At 43.5% G+C, this 14,993-nt stretch overlaps 1 protein-coding gene across 1 annotated transcript in view; it reads right to left on the reverse strand.

The window, feature by feature from the left end:
• Positions 1-14,455, reverse strand: part of LOC8036004 (protein unc-13 homolog B) — a 281,470-nt gene extending 267,015 nt beyond the window's left edge. The window contains exon 1 of the mRNA XM_042288825.1: positions 14,213-14,455. Within this exon, the coding sequence (XP_042144759.1) occupies positions 14,213-14,234 (22 nt within the window). The 5' untranslated portion in view covers positions 14,235-14,455. The remainder of the gene's footprint in view (positions 1-14,212) is intronic.
• Between the last annotated feature and the right edge of the window lie 538 nt (positions 14,456-14,993).

Raw genomic sequence — 14,993 nt, forward strand, 5'->3', positions numbered from 1 at the left:
TAAATTGGACCCCGCTGCTGTGGACATGGTGAAATCGCCATCTTGAAGTATTTTTCTCAATACTCCTCGCTGACAAAAAAAAAAAAGTCTGGCCACGCTTCAATTTAGCGGAAAATTGCCTGGTTTAGCCCACGACCAAGAATGGACGACAGACGAGTCAGCATGAAACTGGGAGGTAAAGGAAGCCGGCGCCCGTGGTGGTAGGGGCGGCAAGGAATCTGTCGGTTTCACCGACTTTGGCTCATTCTTCTTTTATGGGAACCACCTGCGGGTGTTGGTGGTCCTGCGACATGTCTCCGAGTATTCAGTCTGGGATGTGACCCCCCCTACCTCTCCCTTCCCCTTTGTCGGATATCTGTCCTGTCGTTTCTACACCCAGCCGCTTGCCGTTTCCTTTTCCCTCAAGGAAGTCGTCCCCATATTCTGCAGAAAGTCGGCGCTTGTTTTAACTTATTCATTCTCTTCGGAGCAACTTGAGTAAACAAGAAGGCAGGTTCAAGTGTTATCGCCTTTTTCGTTGATAGCCTCAAGAAACACCCCAATGGAGAGACACTTTGTTCTGGAACCGACACAGTGCTCCAGCTGAAGCGATTTCAGGGAAAACACGAGTCATAAGTGAGAGAAACAGCTCTTTTTGATTTGTTTTTCATAGTTGGCGTTTCGGATAGATGCCGAGGGGGTCATCGCACAATCGTGAGCACCAGAAGGCCTCACTTTGTCTCCTTCCCCCCAATGTTCTTGCGAAGCTGTTTGACCTCCTATGTTTAGGCCTGCCTCCGAGTGTATCCCATAAGGCAATTATGCAACCATCTGTATTCTCATTCGTTTCGGAGTGAAAAATAAATGAAAACGTTCACTGACGAGGGCCGATGACAAGTTTGAAAAGCAGTTGACTATAAGTTATAACAATTACAGTGATGTGATTGGCCTAAGCCATTTTGGAGCACCTTTCGTAGCAGCCAGAACAGTGTTTTGGAGCAGCAAATGTGACCTTTGGAGCAGCCAGAACAGTGTTTTGGAGCAGCAAAAGTGCCTTTTGGAGCAGCCAAGACAATGTTTAGAAGCAGCAAAAATGACTTTTAAGGAAAAATATTCTTAGAAAAAAAAATATTCCTTTTAACGAAGGGCCCTTCGTGCTTTGTTGGGTTCCGATGCGTCTTGTTGCAACGGAACTCGCTGCTTGTACTTTTAGTGCTGAGACATCCCACAAATGTACAGTGCTGTAGGCATTGCCGAGCAATTCCGGAAAACCGCTTGCCACCGTTTTACTGGTTCCCGACGTGCCACATTTTCGGCCAAAGTAAGCAAACGTAAAACAATGGATTTCCAAGCATCCCGGCTGGTGCCTCTGTCGTGCAATCACGTTCGCATTCACTTGAGGGCGACTTCGGCAGGCTTGCAGTTGCACGTGCTTCGTCGCGCGAGCGGAAACAACGGCTGTTCGATCGAAACCAAGACCATATGCCACTCTGCTCCGTCGCCAACTGATTCCCAAAATTGTGTGCAAAATGTAACTGTCGGGCATACGACACAAAAACGTCCAGCGGCGCGTGCTTGCCAGGCCACCAAACCAGGTGCAAGCTAAACACGCACAAAAAGAAAGAACCTGAGCACGTCGACACAAGACATCGCGAGCCAGGGTCAGAAAGTTCTTGGAGCGCTTTGTGCAATGACTGAGCTCGAGACAAACAAGCGCGATGTGCGGGTTCAGCGTTCATACACTGCCTTCTTTGTGTTAGCTCTCTTCTCTTCATCAACTTTCTTTCGCGGCAGATTTTTCACGTATTGGGGTCCCTCTCGAAAGGAAGCCCACCGAGAGAAACTTACGTAATCAATACTTCGTCACAGCAGTCTTTGAGGTAAAAAGGGGATTTTTGTAGTAACGTATGATTTAAATAGGAACAGGAATGTTGATGAACATGCAGCCGTACTTAGTTTCGTTTTAGAAAGCGCCATATCTGCAGCGACGTGGGTACGGCAACACCCGACGTCGCACGACCACGGTGACTGGAAGGCAGGGACCATATTTAGTTTTCCCACGGCCATTGTTTTCAGGAGCGAGTGCTTCAGCTCACAAAGTCACTTCCACCAGACAAAAACGTGTTTTCATTTCACAGCATGACGGCATGGCAGGTACCCGGCACGGTAGCGTCGAAGCGTCTGCACACACTCGCGTCTTTTGTTGAAAATATTTAAACAAAAGACCCGAGATGAGACCCACGAGAGCGCGAGACGCGAGACGGCGGGAAAACCATACAAGACAGGATGCATGGTACTCTGTGTCAGGTGGCCGCTTGCACCACACAACACAGGCATGCTCAATTAGGTACTCAGTGTAGTTTCGGTTTTGAAAGGTGACCGAAATTGGTCCTTTGGCGCAGCCTTGGCGCAGATTACCCATATTTTGGCAAAATGTAGCAGGATGTAGCAGGGTTAGCTCTTTGGCGCAGTTTGGCGCAATTGGCGCAGCAATCACATCACTGCAATTATTGCAAATAAATTATGCACATAGAAATGCTGAAACGGCGAATGACGCAAAAAAGAAGCACCCTTCGGGTTTACATTTTTCTATTTTCTCAGTTTACCTTTTCTACTGTATTATTTGTTACACTATAGTGTAACCAATAAAACATTGTTTTGGATTGTGATTTCTTATGTCCAATGTTTTGTGCGGTAACGGGAAAGTAACGGCGTTACTGTTTTTGGAGCAACTGTAACTGTAACAAGTTACTTTTTGAAGCCGGTAACTGTAACTGTAACAGAGTTACTTTTACCCCCTAGGTAACTGTAACACTGTTACTTTTTACTGGTAACGTGCCCATGACTGGTTGGAACCCGCTGGGGTAAAAATGTAATTGCAGCTAATAATAGTGGGACCAGTTCATACAGTATGCGTTGCCTGAAATTCGAGACATGCACCACACCTGACAAGCTGCGATAATGAAAGTGCAGCAGAAAGAAAAATTATGTTTCAAAATGCAGAATGACAATCAACAATATTCATCTGTGTTGTTTGTACCTGTCAATCAATGTCTTTCTTTGTCTGCTTTCCTACTGTCCTATTTTCTGGGGGCAACAGTACAAAAAAAAGAATCAATGGCTGACAAAAGCATGACCTATAACTGTAGTGAACTTTCTGAGGCCTTTAGGAAGCACAGGGAGCAGCATTATACTTGAGAGGACGGCCTGCGGCCTTGAACAGACGCTTGTTATTCTCCAATTAAATGTCGTCCTATCGCTTCCGAAGTCGAGCCGGCGTTTAAAAAAGCCACTATCGAAAGCTTGCACGCAGGAAATCCTGTCTGTAACGAAAACACTAGAGATTTTTCCAAGCAACGACTCTTGCACTTCTGCGTTTTCATAGCATTTCTATGACAAATATTGAGGGCGCTGCTTGGAATGATTCCTGTATTTCATGCTTTTCTTATGGTTTATTCTTTTATTGTGAATTCCAGACACATAGCTCAGTGCTTCGACAATCTGGGGTCCGTTCACAAACCAACTTTAACTCACCCCCCCACCCCCCTACGGGGCCCGCTTTTTTCGACTCCCAGTACTCTCATAACAAAAAATAATTTATTCTTCTCGCTGTAACCGCTAGCTGAGGCATATTGCTAGAGGCCCAACTCAAAAACCTACCCCCGTAGTAATGTCAAGTTTAGCAAGCAAAATCTTTATCAGTATCTTAATAAGGCTGGACAATTGACTGACTCACCATCTTCGAGAAAGATAATTTAAATATTATTCTTTTCTATCGTATCTTCGTCATCTAATCAATTAACTTTCCATAACATTTATAAAAGATGATTTGATCAACGAATGTCGCGCAGCTTTACCTGCATAAACCTTCAAAGAAAGAAAACTGAAAACAACCAATCAACCACTAGTTTTGCAATGTTGCCTACAGCTGAAGTTATTATAATAAAATTATTTATTTAATTTTTTTTCTTTTTCTTTTTTATGGGTGCATGGCTGTCTCACGTTTCACTCTTGGAAACACGGCGACCCTCCAAAAGTTATGCCCGACATTATCCTCACCACAAATACAATGCATTTGGTGAAGCAAGGAGGACGACCACCTATTTGTTAGAAGCATGTTTTGAACCATACTCGTTTTCACCTCAAATAAAAGAGGAAATTTTGCACATATTTCATACACCATGCAGAGTAGTTCTTAAAAGATTTGTTTATCAGTGCAATGTTTTTTTGAGTTTGAAGCCTGTCTATGTCTTGATAAGGTAACATAAAATGCACCTGCACATATATCTTGATTCTCTAGATCAGTGGTTCTCAAATGGGGGTCTGCGGACCCCAAAGGGTCCGCAAGGACATTCCAGGGTTCAGCGAAGCCCTGCCCTTAACAGAGTGCCCTGTCCCGCATTGTTTACCCCAAATTTCCACATTTGCCTGAATATTTCAGGTGTTTTCCTGATGTTTGACATGCACTAGTGGCAACGAAGAAAACGCCATTTGCTTAAGTTGCACTGGCAGAGGAAGGGGCGTACAAGGAACAGCTGTGTCAATATAATTATTCTGCTTAGCGCAAAAGTAAAGATTACTGCACAGAGTTGGTAAAATGGCTGCTTGTAAAGAATGTTGCAGCTTTCCTTTGTCTAACTGAAGTCATAAATTGGGAATAAAGAGTTTTGGAAACGGATACCTCGAGAGTCCAAATTACTGTACAATGCCGATCAAACACCTACCCAAACGTTATAGATAATCATAAAAAAACGAGGAGTGGGAAAAGCAGATGGGGGCACATGGGAGAGTAGGCCCTTGCTTGGTGTTTGTTCGATCCGAAGGAACAGTGTAGGAGCAGTATATCACTCTGGCGGGACCCCTAATTTTCAGAGCAGCTGTACTGCTCTCGTCAAGCCTGCTTCGCGTCAGCGCTCTCCCATCAAGCTTCACCACTTCACACCGGCGCGCATGTGTGAAGCTTCACCGCTCGGCACCGGCGTGTTTGGAGAAGCCGCTGACGTGAAGGAGCATTTTGGATACGTAGCTCGCTGTGTCCAGAGGTTTGGTGAGGTGGGCGCACAATGTCCTTATTTTCCCATTTCAAGTATCTCAAAAGTAGAGGTTTGAGATGTGGGCACATGCTCAATATTTTATGGTATGTTCCATGGTGCCGTGTCTGTGTAGTCTATACAATGTAGTGATGGGGGCTGTCACTCAAGACGCTTGCTTATCTTGCAAGCAAATGACATTAGAAAAAGATAATATATTTTTGCCGTTGCTTAGAAACAAACTGTGAGTGATGAAACTGAATACTCAATCTCTTGAAAGCTTCTAGTTATGTAGGTTTTTTAACTGAAACTCAATCCTAGCATCTTTATCAAGGCACTGACTCGCTCAGCTATGCAAGTTGATGAAATTAGATCATCATTAAAATGGCCACAGCCCACCGATTCCGCATTCGGCTATATAACTTCTTCACCTATCTGTGTCATTTTTTTTTTCTTTTCAATATAAGCACATGTTTTTTTGTTTTTTTTTTCCTGATGTGATTATTATCTACATATTTTCTCATTTGGAGAATTCAAGATAAAGAAGAACTATAGTGTTTCATAAAATGCATTTTCGAAACTTAACCGTAACCAGTACCCACAACATCTAGACAACAACCCTGTCTCAAAGTCGTTGCTGTATTGCAGTTATGTTGTCACCAAATGATGGAGAGAAAGGACATCTAGTTACCTGCTGCCAGCTTCCATTTCATGGCCCCTTTAATAAGAAACTTCAGTTCCATGGTCACACTAATAATGAACTTCCATTTTAGGGTCCCTTTGATAATAAACTTCTTTTTTTGGGGCCCCTTTCATATTGAACTTCTGTTTTAGAATTCCAGCATAAGGGCCTTCAGTTTCATGGTCCCTTTAAATGTCAACTTCCATTTGGTAATGCCTTCAATTAACTTTCAGTTCATGGTTCCTTTAATAATTAACTTCCAATACATGGTCCTTTTAACAAGGATCTTCAGTTTCACACTCCACTCAGCAATGGACTTCCGTTTCATAGTCTCTGTAATAATGAACTTTCATTTCTTGGTCCCTTTAATTATGAACTTCTATTTCAAGGTTAATTTAATTATAAACCATCTCATGGTAAATTTAATAATTAGCTTCCATTTCATGGTCTTTAATAATGAACTTCCATTTCATAATCTTTAATAATGAACTTCCATTTTATGGTTCTTTTAATTATGAATTTCTATTTCAAGGTTCATTTAATGATAAACCATTTCGTGGTCAATTCAATAATGATCTTCCATTTCATGGTCCCTTTAATTACAAACTTCAACATTATGGTCAATTTAATGATGAACTTCCACTTCACGGTCAATTTAATCATAGACTTCTGTTTCAGGGTCCCTCTAATACTAGTCTTCGTAGAATGCTACACTTCATTTGTGTACTCAACCACATACACACGAATCTGAGGCAGGCACTCCCAAAAATAGAAGCTCGCGCCTTGCCTCGTAAAGAGGACAGTAAACCTTGTTTGTTGGCCTCGCAAAGTGATCAATAAAGGGAGCGTGGAAAATGGCAGGGTCGCGCTCGAAAATGAAAACCGCACCCGGAACCGTTCACGGAACCGAGATGCTAATGCTCTCAGAATGGAGAGAGCCCAAAACAGCAGACAGGAGCCACAAGGCACAGAGATTAATTCAAGAGAGCCGGATCATTAGAGAAGAGAGCTTCGGACGCCGCATTAGCGGTCACACGCAACGAATCCCGGAGAAAGAAACTTGGGCCTGTGTTCGACATTGTTGCCGGAACATTTTGGTAACAATTTGAACCTATGCCCATGCTGTCTCTGAAATGTTTTAGGTATGTTGCTAGTTAAAAAAAGCATGACATATCCCTCCCACAAAGGACTCCACTCTTTTCACTTTAGCAGAGCGAACGCCGGAGAGGGTGCGAGATGAAAGGAGGAAACCATCAATCATGGCAAGAAGCAATCTTTGTGTGGGAAGGGCTTGTCTTGCTTTTCGTAACCTGCAACAGACTATACCAACAAATATAACTTTTTGCCTACATTGCCGCCCAAACATTTCGGCAAACAATTCATACCTAGATCTGCACTGCCGCAAAAACGTTTTAGCAACAATTTGAATCAACAGGTTGTGCCAAAAGGACCGATACAACCTTGGCCGGCTAAGATGAGCTTTTGTCTTGGTCTACAAAGACGAAAGCTCATTTCACTGGAGAGGAACGTCGAAAGGCACCTTTGAAGTCACCTTTCGACATTCCTCTGCAGTGAAACTATAATTTATTGTGGAGGAACATTGAAATAGATGTGTCTGAAGCACACTGCGTCTGACAAATCAGGTGTATACATACAAATGCAATGATCGTCCAACTTCGTAGCTCCCTGTTAGTTGGAACAAATAATGCTTTCAACTGACTCTCTTGAACATTTTATAGGATTAAAAACAAAAGGCACTCAAATTGAGATAAATTGCTATTTAACTATACAATATGTGTCATTAAAGCCATTACTGTAATAAGACCTTTCTTTTTTTTTTTTCAATAGGTATTTTACTTAGAGCATTCTCTCAATATGAAGTTACACCTCTGGCATTTTTCACATGTTCTCCATATAACAAAGAAGTGTATATCATGATGGACTTTGTTGCCACCTCTCAGGTTAAAAGCAACTCTATAGATGTTCACAAGAGATGCGTAGCACATTAGAATGTGCCAAAGATATCCGCATAACCGTGTTAGGATTGATTTCATTCCAATAACAAGGATATGTTAAACCGTTACTTTGCTGTTACTTCCCAGAGAGAACACAATCCTATAGACATCCAAACCATGGCTCTAGTCAAATCGAAAACACGGGAAAAGTCGACACCAACAAGTGTTTGAAATAATGCAGAGCGGACCAACAGTACCAGTCAACAATAATTGCAAAAGACTCGTAGAGGAACGATGCAACCCAGACTGCAAAACTGCAGTTCCAAAGTAAATAAGTACCAAGGAAACACTTTGCACTGCCATCAAACAGGCAAAGTTTTCGCTAGTACACTGATAATGGCAGTTTACAACTCCGCCGAACATTCTCGCCGCGAAGCTGGCCGCAAGAAGCTTGTAAAAGCTGCCCGACGGAAGTGGTTTGCTTTAAATCTATGCAATAGTTTGGCCTTGAAGCCACACTGCCTCGTTAGTTTTGTGTGATCATTGAAGCCCAATTTCTTCAAGGAAAACCCAATGAAGGGCTGACTAGTCAACAGCTTTTTGTCAAGAACTTTGTTTCTCACAAACATCTGACAGTATTTAAATGGTCATGTGCAACAGCAAGCTAATCGCACTTAGCTGATTGTTACTGGAATGTGTTTTGTTGTGTCCATGTACAGCAACAAGAGTGTCACACTTAGCTGGTTGGTACTGCTATCTGATTTGTTATGTCTCTTTCATCTGCAGCAAGGACCAGATGAACTTTAAATCTAAATCAAGATATTAAACTGAAAAGCAAATATGAGCTTTTTATGCCGGGACACCGTAATTTGCCACAAAGTGGTTTATCTGTTTTATAAAATGTTTAAGGAAAAACTTATTTCAATCTAAATTTTAAGTGAAAACTAGAAATTTCATATCAGCCAATATGTACAAAAATATTGCCGTGCACCATTTCTGACTGGAGAAAGCAGGAAATGGGAAAAGTCAGAATAAGTGTCTTCGTCCACTCCCCATTTATAATAAATCAAAGATCCCTATAGCCCACAGCAACACTTGTTTCACCTAAACATGAAAGGGTCACTGATCCATAAAAAGATTGTGGCTTTTACTTGCAACAATAGAAGCAAGTATTTCTTCAACTGTTTCCTGGAGTGATTGCACTACCCAGCCACACCTTCGTTGTAAATCTGTATCCTAGCACACACGAAAATATTCTTCACAATTTATTTAAATGTGTGTTCAGTCCATTTGATCCACAGCATATCCTAAAAACAAACAAAAAATGGCGGCAAGCTTGCCCAACTCGCCGAAAATACCGATAAAATGGCTGCAGCTAAAACTCACACAAAGGTGCCTACATCGCCAGAAATGGCGGGCGCTCACAAACCCGCTAAAGGTGGAGTTTGAACATCCGTAGGGGTTGGGAGCTGAAGCCCCATAAACAACCCCCTTGGCGAAACCCCTGGCTACATAGGAAATTATTACCAGCAGGATATAACATCACCTTGCTCAAACATCCACATGAATCTGTTCGAAATGGGGTGGTGACCCATCCTTTGAAGCAAATTTTAGAGCAGAAAAAAAAAAAAAAAATCATTTTTTGGAATATTTTGTAAAAGAAAAATTCCCATCTTGGGGCAGCTCTGAAGCAGCACGAGCATAATTTTCAGCGACTCAGGCGGTTTGCTGTTAATGATAGCAGTGTGCAGTCATCTAATCACTACAGCATGGTACACATTAGCAGTTGTGCTGCACTGACCTCTACAGCTGCAAGAAAATGCCACAATAATTGTGTGTTAATCTCACACAGGCTGTAAGTATACTAACAACAAATTTGTTTTCTGTTCCCATTGGTACCAGTGCATACAAGTTAGCACAAGTAAGATGTGCCTTTGACTAAAGAAATATAATGATAAGTTCAGCAACAAAGGATAGCGTGCAAACCAGGGTGAACAAAGAAAATTAAATGCACAAGAAAGACAGCAATTATGGCTGTCCTAGCATTTTCAGCAGTCTTGGGTAGTAACGCGTTACTAGTAACGCGTTACTGTAATTTCGTTACTTTTTCGGTAACTTGTAACTGTAACGAGTTACTTTTTTAAAATGTAACTTGTAACTGTAGTTCTATTACTTTTATCTGGAGTAACGATGAAAGTAACGACGTTACTTTTGTCATTACTTTCCAGTGTTTTATGAATAATATATCACTGAATGAGGGCACAATTTAGATCTTCCTTGCACTTTTCAAATCGTCTATTCCGACATTTCAAGTGTCAAATTGGCCTTGCACAAACTTGTGAATACGTTCTTTTCTAGCGAGTGACGACCTGAATATAGCCACGTGTAGATTTCGTGAAAAAAAATCCAGTTATCTTTACTCACGCGCTTTTACTTTGTGACTGAACACTTACATCTTAGTGTCTTGAAGCACTATCCATGTTGTGTTTTTTCTTTTTTCTGTGAAAATGCTTTTTAATCGGGTGAATCAACCGTGAAACAACAATACACGCGGAGGGCACTGCGCATGCTTCGCATTTTGATTATCGCCAGTACTCCACACTGCGTGTGTTTCGTACTTTTATTTGTGCCACTACTCTGGCGTGGAAATTTTCAAACACTTAAGGCCGGTTCTCACATGCAGCGAAGCGCTGATGCAGCGCTCCTCACGTGCCATCAGCTACTTATCGTATGCCATGAGCAACAGTTTTGACGGTGCGATACAAAGCTGGTGAACGCTGCCGTCAGCACGCGCTTAGCGCGAGGTTAGCGCTATGCTTGTAGCGCTCCGCTGCATGTGTGAGCGGGCCCTAACTTTGAGAAGCAACTTCTGCTAAGTTACAACATGAAGCACAGAGCGTACCATCTAATTTTATGCAATCAAACTTGGTGACGGGCGTTTTCTATTTTTTCCTATTTTTTATGTTATAGAAAAGTAACTGAAAAGTAACGTCGTTACTTTTTAAAAGTAACTCTAACTGTAACGAGTTACTCTTTTGTTGCGGTAACTGTAACGGTAACTTCACTACTTTTTTCGGAAAGTAACTGTAACTGTAACGAATTACTTTTTAAAAGTAACTTACCCAAGACTGATTTTCAGCCAAGTTGTTTTTCAGCTGAAGCTAAGGTAAATTACTGACGTCTCCTTGACTGCAATCGATTTATGCAAGACCTTCAATAATTTGAAACAATACTGATTCTGGGTTTCTCAATGTGGAAGCATTTTAAATGCAAGTAGGACGATCAATTGTTTATAATGTTTGACAAGCAAATTACAATGCAAATATTCATGGCAAAGAAATCCTGCACCGAGAGCGCTAAAAAAGAGAGCCCTGTGCGAGAACTACTAACCTACAATCCGTGTATACCTTCCTTCTATGCATGCACAGTAAGAAAGATGACTTGACTAGTGCTGACACAAGATGTTTGGAATCTGATGAAGAAGCAAAGGATTGTCACTCTGTAGATGGTTAGGCAGAGGGACCCGGACTTCCCCGCGTTCCGAGGAACACGGGTGTTGGAGCCTGGCCAACGTGCAACGCTCAAGTGAGAAGACACAAGCCCTCACCTATTGTCCTATAAAGGACCCAAAGGAGTCCTTTATAGGACTCCTGCAGGTCCTTTATGTTCAGTGCTGACACAAAATGTTTGGAGTGCACAATGGAAGGCTACTCAACTGATCAAACTTGGTAGGGCAGAATCTATGAATCTACAGTATATGATTGTCACCATGTCAATTCAATGACCGTGTGAATGATTGGTATTAACCATACCCTTTCTATCAAGCAGTAGCTTGTGCCACCTAGCCTGGAAACATTTACAACTCTCCCCTTTAACTTTTTCTCTAACTTAATTTTTCATTAAGTCATATACCCCACCAATTTTATTGTTATAACGCTTCTCTGAACATTTTCTACCAATTTTCTAACTTTGTTTTTGTCAATGTAACCTTTTTTTTCCCTTTTTTTTTTCATCCTTTCCAGCACCTTTGCCACCCGGTCTGTCGTCATACATCACATCACAAAGCAGTTGGCCCAGCTGTCTATGTTGCCAACCAAATACAGGAAATGACAGGATTGCCATTCCAAGATGCTAATTCTTATGACTAAAAACCTCCGAGACTGGGTTTTTAGTTTTCCTCCACAAGAGTATCTGTTTAAAGATTGACAAGCTTTCCTTGATGCAGTGTGGTGCAAATTTGGCATTTGCACGCTGCAACGCACAGGCAAATGAAAATGTACCAAAATGCCACAATTGGCACAAGTCCGAGACTGGAAATAAACAAGCAAAAAAACCGTAACAGGCAGAGCAATTAAGTCTGCCTTTTCATGTTACGTCCTAGACATTGTGTATGAATAAAAATAAATAAATGAACAAAACAAAAATGTATAGAAGTGCCCAAGTTTCAAGACAACACGAAAAAATGTGGAGAGCAAGTCGTCTGCTTCTTGTGCAGGTTTTGTGGTGACGTCAGAACGACACCGAGCCCCGACTGGCTATGATTGAAAGGATAGTGGGTAAACCTCAATGCTAGATGCCTTGAGGTCTACCCACTATTTTTTTTTTCAATGAGCCAATAAGAGCTCGGCACTTTGACATCATCACAACCCCTATGCAAGAAGCAGACGAATTTGCGCTCCGCATAAGCTTAAGGATGAAGCAGTTACGTAGTGACAAGCATGGATAAATATGCTTTTTCCAGACAGCCAACCTGACGATTGAAAAATGAGGGAGCATTTGATCTGACGCATTGATTGCAAAAACATGCATGATGAATGCAATTAAATTATGCAAACCAGGTGAAACATCTAGAAAAGGTGTGCGTCCCAATTGGCCTTTTTTATGTCCGATGACAGCGCCACAAAGACGTCGCAACGTCCCACAAACGTTTATTTGGGATCACGTGTTGTGTCATATATAGGTCACAGCTGTTTAAAAGCTACATCGTTAAGCGAGATAATTAACCAAAAACAGAAAGAAACAAAAACTAGGCATACCTGTATAATAACAATTGCACGCCGCGAACAATTTAATCCCGTACCTTCGCCGCACCCATTTGCTCAGATTTAAAGCACGAACCATTTCCAGGTAGACCTGTTTAATCCCCTAAACGAACTACGAAATCGTAATCCGCCTGAGGAACACGAGAACAAGCTGCAGTAGTCGTAAGAAACGAGCGAGTGCATGCCTACGTCATACACCCAAAAAAAAAAAAAAAACACGCATTGCGTAACATGCAAGCGCGCAACACAAAGTGAAGAAAATCCCAAACTATGTCCACCACATAAAAAGAAAGAAAAAAAAAAATCCGGATGCATTAGACGTGAACGCAGTCGCTTCCCGTCGGCGCGGCCGTCAACTCCCGAAAATAGTTATGAGACAGCTCAATATCAGCGAAGCAGCACCCGGAAAGATCGCCTGGCACACATCGATGCCCCTGCGGAAACGGCGAGCCGCTTCGCCCAAAACAAGGCACCGTGCACCACGACGGACCACCCGGTCCACAGATCGATGCCGAGGCGACGAACTTGGCCACAACCCGCTGATTAAACGTGAGGCCGCTTCGTTTTTTCGGGGGGCTAATGTTGCGTTCCCCCGGTAGCTAATTTGAGGAGGGCGCACTCGTTCACCGTCTTTAACAGGTAGCTCTTACATAAACCAGCGCGTGAAGTTGGCTTCGCCACTTTGCGCCGCAGAACGATGCCTCAGAAATCCGCGGATCGCGCTATCAAATATGGTTTGCGAACATCAAACGGCACTGTAGTTATACAGCGGGATCACCGTTTAACCAACGGTGAGGCGGTTCTTTTTCTGGGGCCAAATAATCGACGGCAGATTTAGCGTGATAAGGCTGCCTTCCAATGCACCTGCCGCCCGCGCGCGGAGAATGGAGACGCGCTGATCCCTGGGCAAAATCTTCGTTTATTTATTTACGCGTGGTTAGGGTTTTTCAGGGCGGGAGCTACGACCGGGCGAAAACGCGGTCGAAGAAAGCCGTGCGATGCGATGTAGATCCGGCCTCGCGATAGATTCGATGGGAATTTTTAAAAAAAAGCTAGACTAGAGAAGTGCGCGGGCAAAACTGTTGGGGTTCGGCACATTATCACAACCAGAAAGGGAGTCTGCACCAGCACGGATTTACGAAGGAAATCGGGCGAAACTTGGTATGCACGCACAGCAGAACACAGTAAACGAACCTGCAAACACGGCGATAAAAGGTTACAAAATAAAAAGAAAGAGAAAAATAAGAGGACCTGAAAATCGCCGAAATCCGGCAAGTCGCAGAAATGCGACCATTTCGATTGCTGCTCGACGCCGAGCGCTTCATTTTGGGTTCCGGGGCGACTCCTCGGCGTTTCGGGGACGGGAGAAAAAATCAAGAACGAGCGTTTCGGCAACAGCGGCACGACACCGTCGCTCCGTGTGTTTGTAAACACGGACCAAGATCTCGGCCCAAAGGAGCGCCGAACCCGGAGTTAGGCCTAAGCCCACTCCGCTCCCCCTTGCCAAAAACGAAACTAACTCACCAGTCACGCAGAGCAAGGACATACTGCGGTTTGGCAGATCATGGATAATGCCGTGTGGATTTGGCGAAGCTTTTCTTCGACGCGGGCGACGGGTGGAGGGCCAGAGGAGGGGAACGGCGAACGCACCGACTGTTCCTGTAGAACCCCCGTACTCACGAGCTACATGGCATGTATTCTATGCGTAGGCAGACGGAGAGCAGCGAGCGCTAGCCGACTGATTCCGCCACCGCGCCGCCCGGGCGCTGCCGTCGCCGTGACGTCAGGGATGACGTCAATTGGGGGGATCAGTCTCATTTTGCGGAGATGGGGAAAGCCGGGAGATGATGACTGGGGTTTGGGGGTTCGCGCACCGCGGCGGCGCCTGTGTTTCCTTCGGAATTTGTAGCGTTTTCGTTCGGCGCTTGTGAAATCGAGGGTGGCATATAACGGCGCAATTAGATAATCGTTGCAACTCGTCGAGCGGTCTTTCGCTGGTTCAGAAAAGGCAAACAACGGCGACGCGAAAGTGGGTTTCGTTCGGGGGGAGACTTTGAGTCGAAGGCACGGAATTCCATTTCTAAACCCGGGTGTAGTCGAGTAGTGACGACGCGTGCGCTTATTTTTTTTTTTTTTTTCGCAAAAAAAGGGAGCGGGATTTATTGTGTTTCAGTCTCCAGTGTCTTGCCGAACTGAACGCGGATGGCGTAACAGTCTCGCCGGTGGCGATGTTGAGATGGACGCTACGATAATAAAAAAAGAAAGGGGGGGGGGGGGGGGGGGGGGCAGTTTCGAAACTTTATTC

The sequence above is a fragment of the Ixodes scapularis genome, unplaced genomic scaffold, assembly GCF_016920785.2.
Source record: "Ixodes scapularis isolate PalLabHiFi unplaced genomic scaffold, ASM1692078v2 PGA_scaffold11__112_contigs__length_91849675, whole genome shotgun sequence".
Lineage (NCBI taxonomy): Eukaryota > Metazoa > Arthropoda > Arachnida > Ixodida > Ixodidae > Ixodes > Ixodes scapularis.